Source organism: Leuresthes tenuis, unplaced genomic scaffold (genome assembly GCF_036924035.1).
Source record: "Leuresthes tenuis unplaced genomic scaffold, fLeuTen1.0.hap1 SCAF_14, whole genome shotgun sequence".
Taxonomy (NCBI): Eukaryota; Metazoa; Chordata; class Actinopteri; order Atheriniformes; family Atherinopsidae; genus Leuresthes; species Leuresthes tenuis.
This window is the reverse complement of record NW_027325368.1, coordinates 24230998-24256041: the sequence shown is the minus strand read 5'-3', so window position 1 is coordinate 24256041 and position 25044 is coordinate 24230998. Positions and strand designations below refer to the sequence as shown.

The following is a 25044-nucleotide window of genomic DNA, read 5'->3' as shown; positions in this document are numbered from 1 at the left end:
CAGGATAGAATGGGGAAACACAATGTGTGTGATGTTGAGGAGAATTTTTGTGACAGAGGAAAGATTCACAATATATAGCAGTTGCTTGAATCACTCTGACATTTTTTAAGTTTGAGTCGTTTTAGATGATGAAAATGTAGGTTTACATGGCTCCTTTGATTAGCTTTGCCCCTTTGTTGGAATTCCCTGATTCTCCAAACTGAATAAATGATTAAATTAATAGATAAAAAACATCAAATACGACATTAAATTTAGACTGACACTGATTAAGAGCTACTAGGAGGTGGTTAAACCAACATCACAGATATTCTCTGTGGTCTGGATGTCCTGCCTCCACATAATGTGGATACAGCATTTTGACATGTCTGTTGCAAGGGGCCCATCATCTCATAATCCATTTATTTGCATAACAACCTGTCATAAAAACTGATTGCCATACAAATTTTGATCAGCCCCTGTGTAGAAGAAGATGCTGAATGAGTGCACATGATAGAATGTCCTGTATTGTCCAGTTCATTGACTGTTTCCTGATCATGGACTCAGAAGCAGCTTGCTCTGTCTGTGTAGCTGTTGAATGCTCCCTGGGAGCAGGAATAGGGTCTGCTTGTCTCTGAAAATAGCACGGGGGGTGGGGGGGACACGAGAGTGCAGCTCGCCTGGTGCTGGAAAAACACAGGTTGTGTTTGTGCTGGCTAGCACAGATTGCAACATCGACCGACTGTTGCCACCTCTCAGAAGTGATCTCAGGGCTGTCTGGCTGTGTCTGAGGAGCAGTGTTGACCTGAGAGAAACGCCACATGCCAAGAAGAACAAACGCACTTAATTTTTCTGTTAACAAGGTGAAGTGACTTTTATCCTTTTGTCTTGAAGGGTGTTAATTACAGGGTGTTAATTGAAGCATTTTCTTTTTGTCTGACAGTATGGGGTGATTATGTAAGAGATTTTACATAATAAATAACCTTCCCTTCTATTTTGGACATTACCACCATATTGTTCAGTATTAATTCTACAGTGTTTTGTGACAGTGTTTCTGAACAATCTCATCTAATTATTTCTATTCTATCTCCACATAAGCACTGCTGGACTAATGGGGGATCTCAGACAGACAATCGGGGTCATGTCACAGACAATATGTCCAAGCTCAACTGCTGCATCTGAGGAGGACTTAAAGGCTCCGAATGGTGGTAAAGAGGAGAAAATGCAGATGAAGAGGGAGATTTCTCTCATCAATGGAATCTGCCTCATAGTGGGCAATATGATAGGTTCAGGGATTTTTGTCTCACCAAAGGGTGTTCTGATGTACAGTGCCTCTTTTGGGCTGTCACTGTTGATTTGGGCTATTGGAGGCATCTTCTCAGTGTTTGGAGCTCTGTGCTATGCCGAGCTCGGCACCACCATCACAAAATCTGGAGCCAGCTACGCCTACATCCTGGAATCGTTTGGTGGCTTTCTGGCCTTTATTCGTCTGTGGACGTCCATCCTGCTGATCGAGCCGGCCAGTCAGGCAGTGATTTCACTGACCTTCGCCAACTACCTGGTGGAGGCTTTCTACCCCACCTGCCAGCCGCCATATGACGGTGTCCGACTCATTGCTGCAGCCTGTCTTTGTAAGAAACTCTCCGGTGTTTGGAATGTGTCTGAAAGAAATAGATTACAAAGCCGCCTGCTCTGTAGTCTATTTTTATGGATCCTTTAACTTTATTTACTCTTGAAATTAATATTAAAATCTGGGTTGTTTGTTTTAAATCCTAAAGTTCTAAATGTGCTTTCATTGAAACAAAATATTCAAAACTGGGCTGTTGCTGCTTGTTTAATCCAGTAATTAACACTCCATTCTATGATAGTGCCAATTCTTGCACGACATTCTTTGGCAGAACGATGCATGTAAGTGATCTAGTGTTATAGCCTCTAATTTTGCCTTCTGATATTAGCTTCTTACTCAGTATCTGAGCTTTATTAGGTTCACATAAAGCATGTTTAACTTGTAAAATATGGTGTGATTTTCAGTGTGAAGCAGTCATAGAAAATTTCCAGGAGTTTAAAACACGAGTGGTTAAACAAGCTCTTCTGCTGCAGATTCAGGAGAATAAATGACAACATGGCATTGTAGAGATGGCACATTCACACATTGTCCATTCATTGAACTGTAGGTGTAACCAACATAGGAATCTATCCTGTAAAATACAGTGGTACTGTGCAAAAGTCCTGAGCCACTTCTAATTTGTTAAGGAAAATGTGAAATGGGTGTAGTGATTTTTTTCAAGCTGATAGAAATGCAGCAAATAAGACAAATATAGTGGGGCGCAAGCTCCTGGCCTTGAAAACACAAGCCAGGAAAATAATAAATATAAATCTTAAACACACCTTCAAAATTACGCTATGTTATCATATTGTTTATAGTTATATATAGTAGTTTATATATAATATTTCGAACAAAAAAAAACAAAAAACATCTATATATCTATATTTACAAACCGGATCAGTTGATAGTCAACACTGTAGCCGTTAACCATTAGCCATTAGTAGCTTACCAATGTTTTTTTTTCTTTCTTGACAGTCACTAAGCTACTTTTTCTTTTCAGTTACAGGGCTACTTTGTGACGGGGTATTGTTTGACTCACCAAGGGTCTTTGATTTAAAACAGCAGGATTATTACTGTTCCAGGAGGGGTTTCTCCTTCTTCTTTCTTTTTCTTATTATTTTCTGTTGGTCTGTCTCTGATTCCGTCTGTCTGGGTGTCTCTCAAAGTGCAGCTCTGAGAGTGAGGGCACCTGGTTCTACACAGCCCTTTATATCAGTGGACTGTTGTTATGGTTACACTTAAAAATATATAAATGTATTTATTTCTCAATTCATTTAAATCATGTAACCTAAATATAAATCAAATTATTATTTATTTATTTATTTAATATGTCCAATAACCACGGGTTACATGTGTCTTTGCAGCAGGCTACAAGTAACAAGGTACCTAAAGATTTAAAAAGTCTTTGCCATGTTGTCTGTTTTCTGGTTCATCCCTTAAGTTGGGTATCTTTTTTATGCTCAAATGAACCATAGGTCATTGTTGTGGCTAAATAAACAAAAAAACAATCCTCTGAAAATGATCAGGTACAAGGACTAGATTAATAATAAGAGAAAAAGCAACCAATGTCCAAAGAAAAAAAACCCTGAAAGACCTGCAGAAAGTCTGGAGAACTATTGCTCCAGACCACTTTAAAAGATGAAAAAAGTCTGTCTCCTTGGAAGCAAAATAGAAAGACACGAGAGACGGCTCAAGACTTTACTTCAACGCTGTGGTTAAAAGCTTGTCTATGTGCAGTAAAAACTGCAACAAGCAGAAGTTCTATTTAGGTAAGAGAGCAGCGGTGTCATGACTCATGAGCCACGCTACCAAAAAGTGATTTCGTCACTGTGGCCCAGGCGTGACAAAGAGGAAGAATTCTTTACACACAAAGCAATTAATATGGTTTACAGAAGCAGCTCGAGAAGCTGTGTTTGTATAAGTTAACTTCTTTATTATTGCCTTCCTCCTCTGGTTTTTCCAGGTGTGCTCATCTTCATTAACTGTGCTTATGTGAAGTGGGGGACTTTGGTTCAAGACATCTTCACTTACACAAAACTCATGGCACTCTTCCTCATAATTGTTGTCGGAATCCTGAAAATAGCTACCAGTAAGTGAAAAAAAAAAGAAAGAAAGAATGGGTCTAAGAAAGCAAACTTCACCTGCCTTGAACTCTGACTTCTCTTTGTGTAGGAGAAACAAATAGTTTTGAGAGTCCATTTGAGGGCTCCTCCACAGATCCGGGAGCCATAGCGTTGGCTCTCTACTCAGCTCTCTTCTCCTACTCTGGCTGGGACACACTCAACTTTGTCACTGAGGAGATTCAGAATCCTGAGAGGTGATCCACACATACATGTTGTATGAACAGAAACAGTCACTAAAAGATATGTCCACCACATTTTTCTTAATATTGCTTAATTTTCCTTTTTGCTGGGAAATTTGCTCACAGCATTGTTGATATTTGACAATGATAATGCAAAGTTAAACATACCTGACATGCCTCAGAGCAGATTAAATAACGCCATGAAGGTGATTCCAAAACGTTTTCAGCTCTGAAACATTAAACTTGTTTAAAAACTCATGATGCAACTAATGTATATTCTTTATAAAGTTTATTGAACGCTGCTATATGTATTTTTATATCAACATGAAGTCAATTGGTTCTGTAAATGTGAAATTAGACTAAATTATCTTTGTGTCAAGCCATACTGAAGAAAACAAGAGACTACACATCCACCACCAATCAGCAATAAGTGGATTAACATTTTAAATATTTACTAGATAAAGAGCTCATGAACTTTCATGAGAAATTGGAAAGGACCAAAACAGAGCAACAAAAAAGTCCATTTACCTTTTGTTCCTATATGCGGTCTCTTGTGTCAAAATGGTGTCTATAAGTGTAAAAAGGGCGTATTACAATAGAGACAATCTAATTGTCCAAAAAAGGACCTTCTATAGTATTTTCCTGAGCACTTTTTCTTGATATTGTTGGAAAATCTCAAGGAGTTAAAGAAAATTGGTAAAAGAAATTCTTACCGACTAAATATAAGATGACCACACTGTAACAAGAATCCAACCCCTCTTACATCCAGCTTTGATGTGAACTTACACTAATGAGACTGAAACACATTAAGAATTTCATGTAATACATTCTTTTCAAATTGTTTTCCATCACTGAAAAGGTCAAATAAACATTTTTACTTCATAGGCGCCACAGGCTGCTCTATTGATTTTTACATGAATCATAGTATAACCGTTTAAAAATAATCGAACATTGTTTTGAAAGTTTCAGTTGCAAGTCATTGTGGGACCTACTCATCCTCTTTCCTTTCATAAAGAGTGTTCCAATGATCCCAATGCTAAAAGCGCATCAAAGTTTTTTTCCTTTGCATTGAGAGATTTAAAAAAACTCTTGTCATGAGTGCCACTTTGGTACTTCAGATTTCACTCCATCCTAAACAAAAAAAAAAAACATTCAAACAGATCCAAAGAAAGTGGGTTTGTGTATTTTAGTGTTAACCTTAACTGAGTAATTTTATTGACTAAACCCAACCAGGAAAAGCAATGTTTTTGGACAAGTGTTGTTCTGTCATTAACCAAAAAGAGAAGCATTTCAATTTCAGAAAAAAAAGACCCCACCCCCAAACTATAGAAGCAGTAGTTATGGGGACCTACTGATTAGCGGACTTACTGGGAATTATACTCATCGTGGAGACATTGACATTAGTAATAATCAATATTTCCAGAACTTTATTGATGATGAAAAAATTAAAGTCAGTATAGTGTCTCCCCTGCCAAAATATCAATTAGTGCTGATTTAAAAAGGCATTTCATATATGTTTACATGTCATGTACACATGAGCTACATTTTTCTTTTTTCTTTTCAGTTAAGAAAAAATCATATGATCTGTTATCACATTGTAACCCAAATTAATTTAGTTAATAATGGACTCTAAAGGTTTAGCATTTTAACTTGACTGGAATTTTTTGCCATCACACACTCATTTTTTCATCTGTTTGTTGCAGCTCTTTACACACACTCACAGGTACTCACAGGTGTCTGTTGTTGTAGGAATCTACCATTGGCCATTGCTGTCTCTATGCCCATTGTGACCATAATCTATCTGCTGACCAACGTGGCATACTATGTTGTTCTAGACATGCCCTCCCTGCTGGCCAGTGATGCTGTAGCTGTGGTAAGAAAACATTATGACCATCTGCAGTTAAATGCAGCTCTGTTCTAGCTAGGGATCGTTGACCCAGGATATTCAACCCCCTGAGATGACAACAGGTCTTCTAAAAATTAAAGCAATATTCCTTGCATGTTACTGTAGTAACCCTTGCAAATATGACCCTACAGACATTTGGAAATGAAGTGCTGGGTCCGTTTAAATGGATCATCCCTGTTTCAGTGGCCATGTCCTGCTATGGAGGACTCAATGCTTCCATCATCGCTGCATCACGGTATTAAGAAAACTAAGCAGATTGCTCACTTTGTGTTCATACTGTGAGGAGATTTCCCAGTAACCTTCCTCTTTATCCTTTATGCAGGCTGTTTTTTGTTGGAGCCAGGGAGGGCCACCTCCCCAATAGTCTAAGTCTGATCCACATGAAGCGATACACGCCCATACCCGCTCTGGTGTTCAATGTGAGAAACCTATCAAACCAAGCATCTTCCACCATACAAACAGCAGGTTATCACACACATGCTCATCCAGGACAAAAGCAACACCTCTTTCATTGTGCTGTGTGGTTGCAGGGGCTGATGGGCCTGATCTTCCTGTGTGTGGAAGACGTGTTTCAGCTCATCAACTATTTCAGCTTCAGTTACTGGTTCTATGTTGGTCTCTCTGTGGCTGGCCTCATCTACCTGCGCATCACTCAACCAGACAGACACCGGCCTGTCAAGGTGAAGTTATTTTCAGTGTTCAGATTTACACATTTATTAGTATACAGTACAGTGCATCCATACAGTGCTGCAACTCCTGGGGATGTATGAGTGACTTTCAGGAAGTGAAACTGACGTACACTATATTGCCAAAAGTATTTGCTCATCTGCCTTTACATGCATATGAACTTAAGTGACGTCCCATTTTTAATCCATTGGGTTTAATATGACATCGGCCCACCCTTTGCAGCTATAATAGCTTCAACTCTTCTGGGCAAGCTTTCCACAAGGTTTAGAAGCGTCTTTATGGGAATTTTTGACCATTCTCCCCAAAGCACATTTGTGAGGTCAGACACTGATGTTGGACAGAAGGCCTGGCTCGCAGTCTCCGCTGTATTTCATCCCAAAGGTGTTCTATTGGGTTGAGGTCAGGACTCTGTGAAGGCCAGTCAAGTTCTTCCACACCAAACTCGCTCATCCATGTCTTTATGGGCATTGCTTTGTGCATTGGTGTGCAGTCATGCTGGAACAGGGACGGGCCATCACCAAACTGCTTCCACAAAGTTGGGAGCATGAAGTTGGACAATTTCCAACTAATTTAAGTTTGTGTTCATGAATAACAAAGGTTAAAGTAAAAAAAAGTTATCACAGCAAATTTGTATCATTGTATTGTCGGTTATACATTAGCCTCTACCGGATGATCAGACATAACATTCAATCCATTTTGCCAGATGCACAGATGTCAGACTAGTCATAACTAACTGCTGTCAGAAACCCCGTCCCAAGATGGCGGCCGTGTTGACGTGCCTGACAAGCCTGAATGCGGAATCTACGTGTATATATCTATGGTATATAGTTATGTTACGTCAACGTCAACTCTGACGTAAACGATACACGCCACGCTCCCTCTCCTGGATGAGAGAGCTAGAGTCAGCAGTGTCCAGAGTGGAGATGGAGTAACATTAATGCTCCACTTCTATGAAGTTAAACATTAAATATGCTTTGCTTGGCTATAAGCATACATCACATACTTTAAGAGTGCTAATTTTGGGGTTGAATACACAAACAAATATATAACTTTATGTAGTCAAACACTAGAGCTTATGTGTGTAGGTGTTGTAAGGTACTCGCTCACTCAATCACTCAGATTGTATCAGACCATGTGTTAGATGGGTGTTTAGAAAAATACACATTTATCCCTATTCCATGGAAGTTTTTTTTCATTTTGGTGATTGTTGTCAAGGTGAGTGTTATTTCAGTGTTATGGTAAGAAAATTGACTGGTTTGGCCATATTGTACCATGTCAATCATATTGTTGTGTAACTATTTGAAAGCTATTTGAAAAAGATTCAGTACAGTACGGTGTTGAATGGTTAAGTTGATTTCAGCTCCTTAGTGTTTGTATTTGTTTGCTTATAGAAAACAAAGGAAAATTCCCACAGATGAAATTCATCTTTGCAGTGCCTTTTGATTATTTTATCAAGACATTTCATTGTACAGAAATATAATACAGGTCAACAAAAGAGGTATCTTCATTTGTTTTCTCTGGGTGTTTTTATGGGAATATGGATTACTTACAGGTCTATATGGTTTGCATGTTCCACATTCTATCATAAGTGTGTCATGCAATGTGGGACACTGGACTTGGTCTTGACTCGGTCTCGCCCTGCCTCAGTCTTGGTCTTGTCTTGGTCTTGGTCTCGGTTTAGGTGGTCTTGACTACAACACTGCTTGCAGCACTCTGAATAATAACCCACGATTTCCACCGGGGACATAACGACTGAGCTGCGGTCACCTTTGCTGATTGTTGCCACTCTAGTCAATGAGAGCGCACCCACTGGGCTCGCCGGGTAAAACCTAATTTATACTTCTCCGTCATTTCGACGATGTAGCTACGTCGACGTGGACCCCTACGCCGTAGTCTGACGTGCATTCGAATGCTCAATGACGACGTCACATCGACGTTATGGAGGAGTATAAACTAAGCATAAGAAGTGGCAGACGGCGAAGACTCAAACAAGATGGTCCATGATCAGAGAGGAAGTGTTTGTCCATATGATCACTTTCAACTGTATGCTCCACAAAGATACTTTTTGTTGAAAAGTAAAACAGAGCTTAAAGAAAAACTAAATTAAGCATCTTTGAAGACTAAAGCAAAATGTTCTGGCCAGTAAAAAAAATTCCGCACGCAGAACAAACCTGATACCTCTCATGACCACCAGAACACCATCCCTGCAGTGAAGCAAGGTGGTGGAAATGAAGGTGGTGGATGCTGTGGGGCCTAGAAATTGGTCAGAATTGAGAGAATGATGGGTAGTGCTTAATTTATGTAAAATCTTGAGGAAAACCTGTTTCACTTATCCAGAGAATTGAGTATAGGACAGTGGTTGACCTGTCAGCATGACAAGGACCCAGAGAGCAACACTTGAGTGGTTTAAAGGAAAACATTTAAACATCTTGAAATGGTCACAAGGTCAAAGCCTTGACCTCAATCTGATGGAGAATCTGTGGGATGGCTTTAAAAATGGCTGTACAATAGCAGAACCCATCAGGTTTGATGGAGTTGGACCACTTCTGCTTTGAGGAATGGGCAAAAATCTCAGTGGCTATATTTCCCAGATTTCCAAAAGTGCATCTCAAGAGATTTGCAGTTTTAATGGCAAATTATTTCTTGTCTGTGGTAGCTATTGATCAAATTATAACAAACCCCATATTTTCCTATTTGCTGATAACTGAGCTCACACAGTCAGTGAGCTGAATATCAACCCATACTGATGTTAGGCTGATTATCTTAAATATGAAGTTTGATGGATTCATATATTCTGATTATGAACATAACCTTCTGTAACAGCTTATGCAAGTTCAAGTAGTGGCTTCAACCAATGGCCCCCCATTTTTTTGTTAGGACACACAAAGATACTCAAGGCTAACATCTGAATGTATGTGTTCTTGTCTCCACAGCTGACCCTGTTCTTCCCTTTCATCTACTGTCTGTGCAGCGTGTTCTTAGTCATCGTCCCTCTGTACGGAGACACCATCAATTCTCTCATAGGAATTGGCATTGCACTGTCTGGGGTGCCAGTTTATTATGTGGCCATTTACCTGCCTGCGGAAAGGAGGCCTCGATTTATACACAAGCTAAACAGTAAGATTTAGACTCAAATGGGCATGAAAGAACATTTCATACATCTTTTAGTGGTAATCAGTTGCTGACCTGTTCTGGGCTGTTCTTTTAAACTTGTAAAGAAAAAGTGACTAAAGGAAGGGACATATTACTTGATTAAAGATCTTATAAAGTACTAATACTTTGTCTAACACTAACTAAGAATCATCTTCAACCTCTCCACTCTCCCTATCTTTCCCCATCACTCTCTCCTACCCCTTTTCTTTCTCAAGCCTTTGTCACCAGATACACCCAGATATTGTTCTACTGCTGCCTGACTGAATTTGACACTGAGACAGAAGCTCAAGTAGGAGGTAAAACACAGTAAGCTGCAGACAAACTCTTTGTCCATCCGTCTGCTTCTGAGAGCTGGAGTAGAGGGCGCTGCATGGACAGAGCAGTGGGGCACAGGTTCACCACATCTGTGGGACTTATGCCAGGTCAAGTTAAAAAAAGGCACAACAATGCAAATGATTCACTACGGAGGGACACTCACATGAGAATCTCTGAACAGTCCTCTGTAAATGCAGGACAGGTTTGAGGATTTGAATAAAACTTTTAAAACAAAAATGTAGTTGAGAAAGACATCATATTGTTTGGATGTGAGCTGGTAATTTTCAGTTGTTTACATGCACTACAGAATGCCAATAAGTGATCATGTCTTCAGCTTGAAGCGTGACTAATGTTAGAACTCATCTAAGGAACTTTTTTTGATTATTTATTTATACACAAATATTTGTCCAAATGTCAAACACCTTAAAACATTTTTTTGGTGTGTTCTTCTTCAGTGTTCAGCGAGTTTGCATTTTATTTCTCCTAAATATGACTTCATGGTAACACTGAGTATACCTCAGTATCTGTAGGTTCTCATCAAGCTTGCCAACAAGAATGATGCTGTCTTTGCACTGCACTTTAAGCAGAACATTTCTTCAGTCTGTTTGGAAACTCCCTCACTGGTTCATTCTCCTGCATCTTCATCTTTCATGGCTGTCAGAGCAGTTCAACAAACACCAACCTGCTCCACCTGCAGGAGAAGAAAAGCAGCATGACTGCAGAACTAACCTGCTGCTGCTCTAACATTTCCTGCCTGCAGATGGCAGAGGTTTATCTGCCTCTGTAGCATGTAGATCAAATGTTAGTGAACCATGTGTTGTCCATTTCATGACTATGTAGCATTTAGTTACTGGAGACCCATCAAACAATGGAATCAGATGATAAAAATAACTCTTATTCCTTGCTACAAAGTTATCTTTATTTTATTACTTTTTACACATTTAAATGCTTCTAAATATCACAGGACTACTTTAAATCTTTGGCCTTTTTATCAATGTCATGTGTGCTTCATGTTTTCTTTAAAGAAAAAAAAGGTATTTTTTCATATCTATCATATCTCCAAAAGACTTGAAATGTAACTTGTTGAGAAACTTTTCTACATTAAGACAAAATTGAGTTTTTCTTGAGTGAAGTCGAATCTGTCATGAACAGACTTTGTTTCTTCTATCATTTTTGTATTTAAACCAAGCTTTATATTTTCCACATTGTTTGTGTAAAATGTGTCATTACCTTCTTTGTCAAAGTGGTCTGCACAGCATCAATTGTGTACTGGTCTTTTCAAACGGATGTTTTACAGGTTTTACAGCAACTTCAAAAGCACTTACATGAGGTGATATTTGCCAGAGAAGGTGATACTATGTGTCCAAACTTTGGAAATCGTATTTTACTCACTATAGCGCAGAAACTGTTGCACACCACTGTGTTCTCTCTCTCTTAGAACTGATTGTAGTTGATAGAATTAAAATAAAAGCCAGTTTTGTTAAAGCTCTCTTGCAGCAGTTTTGTCTGAACTAACAGTGTGTTAGTAAACCATCATCGTGTCTTTATTGTGCTTCGCTTTGTGTCCGACTTGTTCACGGTGTTCATCAATGAACTATGAATGCTACTGATGATCAATCGCTAAAAGATTTATTTCAGGTTTATTTCATCGTATTTATGCAAAACAAAGATCTCACTAATGTGATATCTATTTTAGCTGAATTCCATGTTTTCATTTAGGTGCAAAGCATGTTTAAACATGGTCACAAAGAATAACTCACAAAAAAACACTTCTAACGAGTAATCGTCGGCAGAGGAAGTTTGGAGCACCTCCTCTCATCTCAGGACAGGCTGCAGTTAACAGTATCAAACCCAGGACAGATCCACTTATTGCTGAACTGTCTGTATCCCTCAGTATCAACCAGCTCACTGCCTGAAACACAGAGAGGCAATCCAACATTGCTGATGGGATTTGATTGCAGTGTAGAATCAAGAAAATGAAGATAGAAATCATTTACCATCCATCAGGTTCTGCAGGCTGCAGAAGTTTGTACTGTTGTCAGCTGGATCTTTGGAGAACTCAGACACTGCATCACCCTGTTCAGTGAAAACATGATTTTTCATGAAACACCAAGATGGACACAGTTTATCAGAATGGAATGTCTGTGAGAAAAGTCACAGTTCTGATTTTCCACCTTAATTTTCCTTGAAGTGGACAGAAAAGTGAAAATCTTCTCTGTAAAACAACATCCGACACACATATTTTCTGTCTGTTTCTGACATTCAAAGCACACATTTCTCATTCTCATACGTAACTGTTCATGGTTATTTTCACAAATATCTTCCACATTTATTCTGACATATTTTTCAATGTATTTTAGGAGCTGAATTTCATTTTAATTTTAATTATAAAGATAAAAAGTTGGAGATAAACAGTGCTGTCAAAAAGTTTGAGACACCCCATAATTTCCTCATAAATTGCCAGGAAAATAGGGACAGGGATTTATTGAAACATTTGCTAACAGTGATGTACAAGAGTTTGTACAATTCTAACAAGTTTGAAAGTCAATCTGGGCACCTTTATTCTTCAACACACCCTGAACCCTCTTTCACAAGCTTTCTGTCATTTCTTTAAGGAGTCTTCAGGAATAGTTCTCCAGGCTTCTTGTAGGACATTCCAAAGCTCTTCTTTGGATGTTGGCTGCTTTTTGTGTCAGGTCTTTGCTGGATGTTTTACTATTTCTCAAAGACTCACTTTCAGATACTGTTTATCTGCATTAGATAGTTTAGATTTACCTCTTCTTTCTCTGTCCTCAGCTTGTCTGGTTTCCTGAGGATACACTTCACAGCATGCTGAGATATGCCAAGTGAAAATTAGTGAAATAGCAGCCAATGTCCAAAGGAAAAACTTTGAAAGATCTTAAGAAGTTCTGGAGAACTATTGATCAAGACCAATTTAGGAGATGAGAAAAAAGTCTGTCTCCTTGGAAACCAAACATGAAGGACAGAGTGCCAGCTCACAACATTTGCACAATACTGTAAATAAGGTTGGTAGAAATGCAGAAACTGGTAATGATTCCATCAAGCTGCCTGCTTGAGCTGTCTAATGAAAAGAAAAGTCCCACTTACAGTCACTTTACAAACAGTGGACTGCTCAAAAAGAAACTGAAGGTTGTTCACTTTCTTTGTTCTTGGAGATGTGTGCGTTGCTTTGATCAGATACGGAGCTGAAGACACAAGCTGACAACAGAATTCACATTTAGTCAGGGCTGACAGAAGCATCTCATTATGTACATTCTAAGCTGCATCTATCAGAAATAGAAACAATCAATACTGTGTTTCTATACTAACAGCAAGGGACCACGTAGCATAAGTGCAGAATTAAATATTTTCTCAGATTTAGTTAATGTTATAATCATTTTCCAATAGCAGGACTCATTATATTTACAGATGAATACATTGTTATAGCATCATATCAGCTTTTAGCGCATTTGAGACCCATGAGTCCAAAGGTTTTTATGGTTCTTTGAAATTCTGTTTTCACCATTCTGATTCTTATTTTAATCAATATGGATTATGTGAACTATTAACATTATAGAAACACATGAATCACAAATCATTAACAAATATCTGAGTTGAGATTTCTGACCTCATATGAGCAGCTCTCTCCTGTATGTGCACAGCTTTGTCTGATCTCCCAGGCTTGGATCTGGCTCAACAGTTTTCCACCCACATCCTCGCATGTGATGCCAAACAACCTGAGGAGCAGCGAGTGTCTGCTTAGATCATTTTCACTTTAACGCTTTTGTAGGATTCAAACACGCAAAAAGATATTATTAAAAAAGATTAACTCTGTGTATGAGAGAAGAAAGTCTTTGAATCAGTCGCCACTGAAAGTTTTTTATGGCTCTCCATAGGTGTCACTGATGTGACTATAGTGAGTGTCTCTGTATAGAAGATAACAGGCAGAACAAATGACACTTCACAGGTCTTTGAATTCATAAGTACCTTATCTAAAATGCATTTGACCCTTTCATACTGTCACGGTATGGTAGTCATGCAAGTAAACAAAGCAAACAACAAAAGACAATACAGCATCATTTGCATTTATCCTGTCAGGTTTTGCTGCATATGCTGTATAAACATGAAAAGCAGGGACATATTTGATGAAGCAGATGGAGATTAGTTCAACTAAAAGATTAATCAAGCTTTAAAGAGTATCTTGCACAATTTTTTTTAAAAGATCAGCATTACCATTTGATTTTGCACTGAGCAGTGCGGTCTGCCAGAGAGATGCTGACTGTGGCCCCCACAATGAGAGCTGAAGCAAAATAGAGGAATCTCAGGTCCATTCTGTGGGCTGGTATTGATGTCCTGGGTCCAGCGTGTGGTAAGATGTTTTGGATAACTCCTGAATGTCTTGATCTACCCTGAGGTCTTAAAAGCTCATGGGTCATGTGGAAGCCTGGAACAGAGGGTGGTACATCAATTAACATGGTGCACAGCATGTGAGAGGGAGACATGGTAGGAGAGTACATACCGTTTACGACAGTAAAATGGAGGTAGGATCAGAAACATCCAAGTGTCTTTGACATAAAAATTAATAAATTTAATACTGTATATAGTACAAGGTTACTATCAGAAAGTATAGATGCAAATAAAGTTTTGAATCTGTAATGTTAAGTATTCAGACAAAATACGACCTGAATTACAGGTTTTTTTAATGTTGTCTAAACATGAGGTACTTGTGGATCTAATTTCAACAACAATAAGAAACTAGAAAATTTCTGAAGAAATTTTGATGGGTGCCAAGCTGCTGCCCGTCTTCTGCCCGTCCACACAGACACACAGATGAGAGCTGAGAGCTGTTAGTTGCCAGATATTTCAAATCCAGTCTGAAAAATGAGATTTTGGGTTGTTCTGGTGAAATCTGCCTGCTTTAGACACATAAGGCCCGGTTGATCTGTTCAGAATAATGGAGAACATATGAGTGAATGCGCGCTATCGCGCGCATTTGTGACTGCAGAAGTCTTAGTTGAAGAAGTTGAAAGGTTAAAATTTTTTGAGGAAAAATGTGCAGTTGAAATATTAGTAAAAAGTAATTTGCTGCAGTTTCAAAAGGCCTGAAATGTCTTTTTGAAAGGAGCTGGAGCTTTAAGAAGGCAGAAAAGTAGCTGAATGGGATTAGTTGAACATGCTCAAAAAGCTGAATCTAGTGGAAATTTATCAGAAATCAAGTGATTAATAGTTAAAATGGCTTCAGTGTAATATATAATATATGAAAGAAATTTCCATTCATTTGAATGACGGGAAAATTTTAATTAAAAGTTAAATAGTTTAAAAAGTTTAAAAAATATCAACACCAAAAGTCATAGCATAAATCTCCCGAAGGAGCTGAACGTTTTGATACCAAAATTGTTGAAATCGGTGAAAGATTGCAGGAGTAGTTAAGTGCCAAAAAAGAGAAACAGGAAAACAATAGTGAGAATGCCTTAATGCATTCTCACAATAAGTATGAGCAATAGTAATATGTGTGCCCTGCCTTTGGCATTGGGCACCCATAAAAACAGAATTTCATATCTATAAAAGAAACAGTGTCTTCAGCAAACAAATGAACAAGTCATGCTTTCCATTTGAAATATCGTGTTCACAAAAGTTTGGGCCCAGTTTCCTAAAAATGCAGACACAATGATTGTGTTTCTTCACTTAAAATTAAAAAACTATATTTGTAATACTAAATATATGTAATAAATATCAATGAAATATTTGTAATAATTCAAATATATTTGTATATACTGTAACTTGATTCCAGCAATACACTGGGAAAGAAACAAAGAAAGAGAGAAGTTTATAGGATATACAAATAATGGATTTCTATTTTGGAAGATTCTACAATCAGCAGCTTCATTGATGACAGGTGAGGGTGTCAGGATTGGTTATAAAAGGAGCATCCACCAAAGTTTTAGTCTTTCCAAGCCAGAATAGGTTGCTTAGACTGACTAAGTCAGAAGCTAAAAACTAAAAGAGAGAAACAGAGAAGGATTGGGCCACTGGCAGGCTGTAAGAACAAACTGAGCTGAGGTGAGCTGTCCTCAGTGGTCTGGCAAGAAAAAAAAGGGTGTTACCTCTGTCCTCAGAGGTCTGGGAGGAAAGAGAGGAAGGTGTGATGGTAAATTTTATGTCTCAGGACTGACAGACCCTCCAATCCACATTAACCATTTGTATCACCCAGACACGCTAATTGTTTTAAATAATTTACTTCTTAATTAACACTCAGACAAGATAATTGTTTTAACCTCCTGTTTCTTAATCATCAAGACTGCATCCTGCCCCCCCTGGAGGTGTGGAACAAAGCCCCCCTCCTCAGGTATAAATGCTCTGTGTTCCTTTTGTCTGTATCTCTTCATACCATTGCCGCTGAATGGTGTGGACTGATCTTTTTCCTTGCAACGAAGAATAAAAACTTAGCCGGCAGAAAAAGTAAAGTTCTCTATTTCATTGCTCATCAGAGGTACTAGGAAGGAAGCGATTGAAAACTTCCATAACAAAGGTGCAAGTAGTCTGGGGGGGGTTACTTAGTGGGGTTACAGAGTGAGATCCAGTTTACTCCACAGATGAATGACTTCAGATGGGGAGGTCCCAAACACTGGAAGCCACTGCATCCACCACTGAAAGTGTAATAGTGCATTCCTATCAACTATAAATGAGTGTAACAGTTAAACTGTCCACAGGTCATTTGTCTTTGTTTTCACTGCTACAAGCAGCTCTTTAACCAGCTGATGTATCACATACAAATCCAGGTATGAGTCCCACAAGTTGCTTTGTGTTTGAAATACTGGAAATGTATGTATATTAGTAAGTTTGTGTCAAAGTCTGTCTAAAACTGATAACATTCTTCAATTCATTTTCATATCTAGTGCTGTGAAATTCTGCCTTTGATGTAATCAAAAGAAACAAAAGTTTCAGGACTAAATTCCACTGCACAAAATTAACCCAACTCAAATATCCACTTAGTGTTGCTAATATCTATTTTGATCAGTGTATTTTAGGTTCATGTGATGATACAAACATGCGGCTCATGACTGATGAACGTCATGTCCGGATATAGGAAAGTAATTAACAAACATTTCTTACATTTATTAAAATAATGTCCAACCATTTAAACTGATGGTTTAACTAGTGCAGCGTGTTTTCAGACAGGCTCAAGTTCTTGTGGCTTCTGCTGAAACAACATTCAAAAACTTTCAGAAAGATTTAATTCTATGGGTTTTTTTCAAGCTCTGGACCACAAAGTTTTGTGTTGGTCAACTCACTTGAAAAGGGAAAAAAATACACTTGAGATTTTAAAGAAATGTGAAAAAAAGGACCATCTGCAGTTGTTCTCGTAGGAGGTGGAGCAGGTGGGTGCAAGCCTGTCTTCTGGAGGAGCTCAAATGTTGGGTGTCACTTCCTTCAGGACCTGCTTTGTGGACTTGAAGTGGAAGTCGTGTAACGTGATGCCTTTGTCCCTCAGCCTCTTCATACAGCTGTGTCGCAAGTTGTCATACTCCTGCAGATCAAACGTTCATCTCATCACCACCTGAGCCGCAACATGAACCCACACGACTCTGGTCGCAGCCAGACCACTCACCTTACAGTCTCGAGCCAGGTGCTCCTCCATGGTGTTGGCGATGGCCTGTTTAGAGTTCATAATTTCCTGAAAGCAGCAAAAAGCACTTTTAAGAGATAAGTATGTGAGCTTACACGCTGTCAGGTGAGACAGGATGATATTGCTCCACAGAGTCAGAGCTCGGCTGGTTGTTTTATGCCTCTATAGAGGTTGTAATCCTCCTTTATGTGTTTTTTTTTTGCATCTTTGTACTCTTGTGTTTCTTTTTACTTCTGGTTTGTCTGTTTAGTTGTATTGTGTTTCACTGTGGTCACCAAAATATTTCCTCACTGTCTGTGCCTTTCAGTGAATAAATATTCAACGTTATAAGACACAGTTTCAGAGGGCCTTGTTATCTTTAGTTGTTCTTGATCTGCAGCTGTAAAAATCAGGACTGAATATAATTATATGCAGACGACGAACCTCAAGCTTTTTGGCAGCATTGCTGCGTGTCGTCAGGTCCTGGCTGGAAACTGATATAGCAGCATAGAGCTGCACCTCTGTCTTCTCCAGAGTCTCCGTCAGCGCCGCCAGCTTCTTCTCCAGCAGCATTTTCTTCAGCCCACTTTTCTGCTGGATGTTCAACATGCGCTGCGTCTGCCTCGTCACCAGCTCATCTCGCTCCCGCTGGACCTGCCGGAACGATTACAAACCGTCAGCCCAGGGTGAGCGAAGAAAGAAGGGGGGGTTGGGGAGCAACGGGTGGAAGCAGCTTACCCTCTCCACAGCCTGCTGCATCTGCTCGTGCTTCACTGTCATTTCTAGGATCTGTTTATCAAGAACCTTCACACGAGCTTGGTGCCTCTGCCAGACACAAACACATCATCAGCAATTAGTAAAGAATCTTTTTCTGTAGTGTTGGTTCACAGTTTTGGTCCCAATGTCATGGTGTTCTCCCACGTTGGCTGATTTATTTAACTTGTTTTGCTAGAGTTGCTGAACTTTGTTAAACTATTTGTTCAGATACTTGTTTTCTGTTGTCCTGCACAGCTGTCAGCAAACAGATGAGCAAAAATGATGCTGTACTTTACTGGTAGAATAGAGAGACGCTGGGTTCTGTGAAGATGAACCTGACAATTAAAATAATTTCCTTTGGTTGTCATGAAAACACAAACCCCCAAAAGCTCAGAATGAATTGTGTGATGATTGAAAATATTGAAAACGTTTGTGATATTTTGACAGGAATCTCCGGGATTTTTTTGCTTTACGGAGCACCCTGTTCTCCCAGCTCCCTTTGGGAGGAAAACTGATGATCATTTGTGATGAGCTCAGAGCTCAGAGCTCAATGCAACGCACCACGATTGCATCCCTGGTCAGGTGGGGGTCCTGCAGCTGTTTCTTCAGCTCAGTCAGCTTCTGTTGGGCCTCGTGAAGAATCTCTCTCAGACACTTGTTCTCCCCCTTAGCTACTGAAAGTCTTTTGCTCACCCGTGCCTCCTGCGTCTCCAACTCCTCGAGCCCGTTCTGCCTCAAAAGAGAAAACACACCCAAAAAGATTTGGTTGAAAACACAGCCAGAACTTCAGTCAAGTCAGATAAGCAAACTGAGCGATTTAATACCACCGTTGTTCAATTCTTTACGAGGGGGATCACTGTCTGATTTTCTATGGAACAATAGGACAGCTGTGCCTTATTTACACAGTTCACCTTGTACAGCTTCAGAAATGCCAAATACAGAGGAAAAGCATAGCATAGGATCCTCGCTATTTTATGGCGTGCCTGTGTTCCAACCGGATAAACGTATGAATAGACAAAAATACATACTGAATGGGTTTGCAACAAAAATGTTTTATTATTAAGTGGTGTGACATATATGATAAAGCATGAACAACAAACACTTGAACAACTTTCTGAAGAAAGTTTTTTTAGGTTCTCAAAGACTTTTAGAACCATCTGCATGAAAAACTAAATGTGAAAATGTAATATTTTTATCACTTTCTTGTTGAAATACGTTGGGAAATTTTTTGAGAAGACAAATTTTCAATGGGAAGTGAGTTCTGAATTTAAAGTTTTTTGGTATCATGAGACTGCTGTCAGGGTCTGGAAGAGTTTCTCTTTGCTTCTAGTCTGCATTAAAGACTCATTAACTCGTATCCTAATGGAAAAAAGCTATTCTACCAGCTCTTTAAATCTGGGCATTCCAGACAATATTAAAGTCAGTCATCAGGTCCAATTTAGCTTCAGCAGCTTTAGCCTTCAGTGATGAGCTGATTTCAACACAAATACCATCAAATAAGCTTTTTTCATATTGATGACATTATTGTCCTGTATAAGACTGGACTTGATGCTTGTCTCTCCGCTCACCTTCAGCAACTTCATCTCCTTCTTCTGTTCCGTCTCATGTTTGAAATAATCTTTTTTTGCTTTTTCCAGCACTCTGTCGTGATCTGTGATCAGAGATGCCACGTGACTTTTCATGTGCTCATCTGTTTCCCTGACGGCCATCCTCCGCTCCTTCTCCTTCGCCTCGATCAGAGACTGCATCTTCTGGTGATACTTGACATCCATTTCTAAGGAGGCGGAAGAAATGTTATGTTTGTTTATGTTGGGGGGGGATACAGCTGTACAGGTTTTCTTACCTTGGAGCCTGCGTTCGTAGTCTTTGTTCATCTCAATCAACTCCAACTGATTTTTCTGGTGAGGATGAGGAGACCACATGTTCATCATGCTCAGGTAGGTGAAGAAACGTCAAACAAAACTAAAGCAATAAAGACAGCAAACGTCTCACCAGCAACAGCTCCTTGATGCAGCTCTGCTTGTGAAGCTTTTTCTGCTCGCAGTCCGACTGCCAACCCTGAGCAACTCCGTGCAGCACGAGCTCCGACTCTGTATGCTGGTCCTGGATCAGCGAGGTGGAGGAGACACTGTCGATCTTCCGCTCAGAGACGGCGTTGTTCTCCTCAGCCAGGACATGCTTCAGCTTCTGTAGAACAGAAATAACATGTGTATAAGACTGCACAGCTCTCGTACAGAAGGAGAGCGCACTCACAAAATTTGTAAAGTGAGTAAGCCAGGAAATATTCCAATGTTTAAAACTGAGCCCAGACCTGACCCTGTGCAGCTGTCCATCATAAATGTCAAGAAACATAAAACTGAGAGCATGAGAAATGACAAAGTACCAAGAAGAATAGTAAATTCTGCTGCAACAAAGAGGAAGAACTTCTCTGAGCGTGAGCCTGAAAAAGCTGATTATTTGTAGAGATGTAAAGAAGAGGATGATGGTGCATCGACGGAGTGTGGCTGCCACAGGTGGAGGCGCTAACTCACAGTAATCTCCCTTTGGCTGCGCTGATGGCCCTCCTCTACCTCCCTCCTCCTGTTCCTCAGCTCATACTCCGCCTCTTGCAGGTTCCTCTTGGAGACCTCCCAGGAGGCCAGAGTCTTGTCCCTCTCCAGCTGGAAGTAATTTTTCTCTTTACGCACTCTATCCAGCTCTTCTTGGAGTTGAACTGCTTGTTCCCACAGCTGCAGGTCAAAGACACTCACTTCATCGCAGGTTACTTATTGCTGACAAGTAACAAGTAACAAAGTTTGGACACAGCTCACCACAGAGGTAGCAAAAGTGCACAATGTCTTTACTGGAACACATCTTATTTTGTAAATCACAAAAGTAATTTAAAAAGTAAAAGAACAATTGCACAAGCTGTCTCAAAGCGCAAAGATTCTACACGGCATTCATCAAGTATCGTTCTTATAGCAAACAACTGGAATGTTACTGATCCACTTTAAGTGGGTTTGGATATTTGAATTTAGACGTCTGCCAAAAAGCCACACATTCCCATTTATTTGGTGTGAATATTGATGATGCGGTTGGTGGTGATGGAGGGAGTGTTGTGTGAGGTCACATGAGCCCGAGGTAAACCGCACAGCATTGATGGTGTAATTACTTTTGAAGTCGCAGAGTTGTGGATGACTTGTGGTTTATCTTGGATAGGTTTAAAAAAATCTTGTGTCAAAGCATGTTTTGACTGGTAATGTATACAGTGAGAAACATTAACCATCACTTCAGATACTTCAGCGGATGAATAATTATCTTACTTTGAACAAAAGAGTTCAAATAAATGAAAATAAATAAATAATTGACAATCCACAACCCAAAAAATTTAAAAAACTGTTATTCATTCAAGTTACAGATTGTTTTTGGGTTTTTATATTTGCTGTTTGGAAATCAGAAAGGGAGGTTCATCCATCTTCTGAACCCATTCAATCCAGTTCATGGTCAGGTGGGGCTGGAGCCTATCCCAGCTGCCATTAGGCAGGAGGCAAGGTACATCCTGGGCAGGTCGCCAGTCCATCACAGGGGCCACACGGAGACACACACTCACTCCTAGGGCCAGTTTAATCACCAATTAACCTAACCGGCAAGTCTTTGGATGGTGGGAGGATGCCGGAGTACCAAGAGAGGAAGTACACATGCGCAGAGGGAACACCAAACTCCACACAGAAACTCCACTATCTATCCATCTATGCTTTATCTGAGAGTTTTATGACCCAGAAGTTATCTCTGTTCTCCATGAAATCAAACAAAGCTGTGCTGAACAACACAATATTCTTTACTTTGACCATGGTCATTAACAGAACTGCTTCAGCATCGACCGGAGGCTCTTACCTCATCCATAGACATCTCAGTAGCAGCACCATCCACCACAGCACAGGACTTTTTGCCTTTGCTCTTCTTGTTTTTAGTCTTTGGTGGCTGAAGAGAAAAAACAGAATGACGTTCTTATTGTGGGCTTAAATTTGTGATTTACAAATATGCCTTGACTTGCACACATGTTGAAGATCGATGCTGAAGATCGTTGATTAGCAGTAACCATCGTCATGGACACGTCAGTTGGATGGGTATGCTTGTGATAACTTTATGGGAGGTGTTTGTTGCTTGTCTACGGAAGCCGAAAACGGCCGTGGATTTTTTTCCTTTATTTTATGCACTGTTATCTCGTGATAACGACTTATTATTTCGTTATCTCGAGATAACGAAGATGCTTTTCTTGTGATAACGAATTAATTTATAATGTATTTGTCTTGATTTCAACCTACAAAAGCTGCCACGAACAGCTTCCGTAGCCACTGGCTGTAGCTGTCATAGACATATAAAGATCTTTATATATCAAAATAGTTGTCGCCTACCAATAAGTTACACTTTACATTAGTTTACTTGACTAGGTTTGTTTTAGGGGTTACCCGTTAGCAGATAAGAAGCTGACAAACTCCTATCTAATACGGACCGCTTGTTAAGGTAACAATTAATTCGTTATCATGAGAAAACAATCTTTGTTATATCGCGATAATGAAATAAGCAATTCGTTATCACAAAAAAAAAACAATCTTTGTTTTTTTTTAGATATAACATGCATATATGTTTATGGCGGTGTGTGAACTTACGAAGGAAAGAGGTACTCCTCAATCTTAAAGTAGAATTATTCGCTGAATTTTGGACCAATTTCCAAATGTATTGATTTGTTAAAAACGTCACACTATGAAACAGGGTGCTTGGATATATTTAAAAATTCTGGTTTTCTTCCTGTGGACTTTCCTCAGCATTTCCCTGAAGCTGAACCTCATTCTAATGTTGTTAGTATTTCCATGTAACATTTTTCAAACACATAAGAGCATCAAGGCCCTGGTCATATTAAAACCTGTATCTGCTCACTGCCACTCATTTTAGACACACTGAAATACACATGAATACACAATAAAACATAATGTAGTGTGTTATGTCCCTGTCACTTAAAGGAGAACAATTATACCCCTTTCCACAGGTCCCAGGCACCTTAATGACATGTCTGTGAAATCATTTGGTCAAATTCCACACGGATCAAGCACGGCAGCCCTCTCTGTACACTGTCTGCAGCACTCTGCGCTCAGGCAGTCGGTTTACGTGCCGCACTTGCTCACTCCGCCCGACTTCCGCCCAACGTGCCGGCGTCGGCGTCGGCGTCAGGCTGCTATGACAACAGTTGACCATGAGCACTGCCCATGGCTGCCCACACACCGTTGCAACCATAAATGTTTGAGCCATCCTTTGCATCTGCATGAACTAGCGGTTAGCATTAGCTCGTGGTAATCTACAAAGTAACACAAAGCACACTAACATCGTCTGTCCTTTCCCCACTGATGGTGGCATCGATCCCTCTTTTAGGTAAAGTTCCTGTATTGTACTGACCCAAATTGTGGAAGCAGTCCTCGTCAAAATGGTTGAGAGAATTAAAATAGTGTAGAACAGCTGCAAAAAGGATTTTTGCAATATATGTACCCTTTAGACTTAGACAACTCTAAGACAGCTCGTATCTAGGGTGCAAACAGTTGGACTGAGGGATGAAATTAAGAATGTGGACCAGCTACATCAGTGAGTGATGAGTTATAAACATCACCACATATATTCCCACCCCTCTTTCCACTAGGACCACAATTATACTTTGCCTGCTTCTCCCACTGTTCTAAAGGCCAGACAAGCTCTGGCCAGAGTGGAGAGTCCGGAGCGCGAGAATATGCAGTAATCGCAATCGAGAATATGTATATATGCCTATGCAAACCGTTAAAGGCGCTTCCTTGCGAACTGTGTAGTTCTCTGGACTAAAATATAGTAGAACATAAATAAAGTTTCCTTACCATCCTGATACACAAAGGTTTCACAGAGCAGAAGAAAATAAACCAGACACAATAAGCACGATTCAAATCTCAACTAGCTGAGATTTCAATTGTCAATATGTGACAGTTGTCAAGGCAACACGGGAAGTGACAATTGGCATTTCCCACGTTTTGACATTTCAGATAGTCACCTATGAAAAGTAATGTATTTTCATAAATAACTGTTTTTCCATAAAGAAAGGAATGTTTGGCCACAGACTGTAGGCTGATATTAAATATATGATTTCACACAAGGTTTTCATAGCTCTCTATCCTGAGAGGAGAGGAGGTGCTCCAAATGTTTCCTCTGATGATGATTACTTGTAAGAAGAGTTTTTAATTGTGTTTTGTATGTCCTCTTCATTCTTTAGAGCACCATCATCACTTTGGTTTACAATGTTTAAAAATGCTTTGTGCCTTAATGCCTTAAACATGATGAAAAGCTCTCTTTGTCAAATATCTCCTCCTTTCTTTAAAAGGCTTCTACTACAGGGAAATTATTGGTGCTGTCTTGCATGCACTGCAGTTCTGAGGTCTGCCAACAGATTTTCAATAATGTTTTGCTCAAGATACCTTGAAGGTCATGACAAAAACCTTCAGCTGCTGCCTCTTCAGGTATCGTATGATCAAATAGCACTGTTCCCCCTCTTCTTTAACAGGAGGAAAGGTGATCTTTTTAATGAAATCCTTCAGATTTACTCAAAACATACTTTTGTTCATCGCAGCTCGAAAAGATTTACTCTAACTTCTTCAGTCCACAGGACTTGTTATCAAGCTTGTTTAATTGGATATTTTTGATCCAGAAATTTACTGTGGGAGAGAGGAACCAAATTTTTTGTAAGT

At 39.6% G+C, this 25044-nt stretch overlaps 3 protein-coding genes across 3 annotated transcripts; 1 reads left to right on the top strand and 2 right to left on the bottom strand.

Moving 5' to 3' along the window:
- Positions 1-702: 702 nt before the first annotated feature.
- LOC140268606 (Y+L amino acid transporter 2) lies at positions 703-10228 on the top strand. The gene is made up of 10 exons (XM_072363535.1): positions 703-839; positions 1075-1607; positions 3546-3671; positions 3755-3899; positions 5634-5757; positions 5922-6025; positions 6113-6209; positions 6321-6470; positions 9411-9594; positions 9846-10228. The coding sequence occupies exons 2-10, from the start codon at positions 1088-1090 to the stop codon at positions 9938-9940; spliced, it is 1545 nt and encodes a 514-aa protein (XP_072219636.1). The 5' UTR covers positions 703-839; positions 1075-1087; the 3' UTR covers positions 9941-10228.
- Positions 10229-10963: 735 nt separating this feature from the next.
- LOC140268953 (uncharacterized) lies at positions 10964-14462 on the bottom strand. The gene is made up of 5 exons (XM_072363951.1): positions 14179-14462; positions 13574-13682; positions 13054-13164; positions 11943-12021; positions 10964-11857 (listed from the first exon to the last, which is right to left on the bottom strand). Exons 1-5 carry the CDS (start codon positions 14460-14462, stop codon positions 11766-11768), a joined length of 675 nt encoding a protein of 224 aa, XP_072220052.1. The 3' UTR covers positions 10964-11765.
- Positions 14463-17128: 2666 nt separating this feature from the next.
- LOC140268229 (dynein regulatory complex subunit 4-like) lies at positions 17129-23593 on the bottom strand. The gene is made up of 11 exons (XM_072362996.1): positions 23453-23593; positions 22210-22267; positions 20839-21056; positions 20300-20494; positions 20151-20205; positions 19876-20081; positions 18869-19036; positions 18290-18376; positions 17996-18205; positions 17555-17620; positions 17129-17473 (listed from the first exon to the last, which is right to left on the bottom strand). Exons 1-11 carry the CDS (start codon positions 23591-23593, stop codon positions 17354-17356), a joined length of 1524 nt encoding a protein of 507 aa, XP_072219097.1. The 3' UTR covers positions 17129-17353.
- Between the last annotated feature and the right edge of the window lie 1451 nt (positions 23594-25044).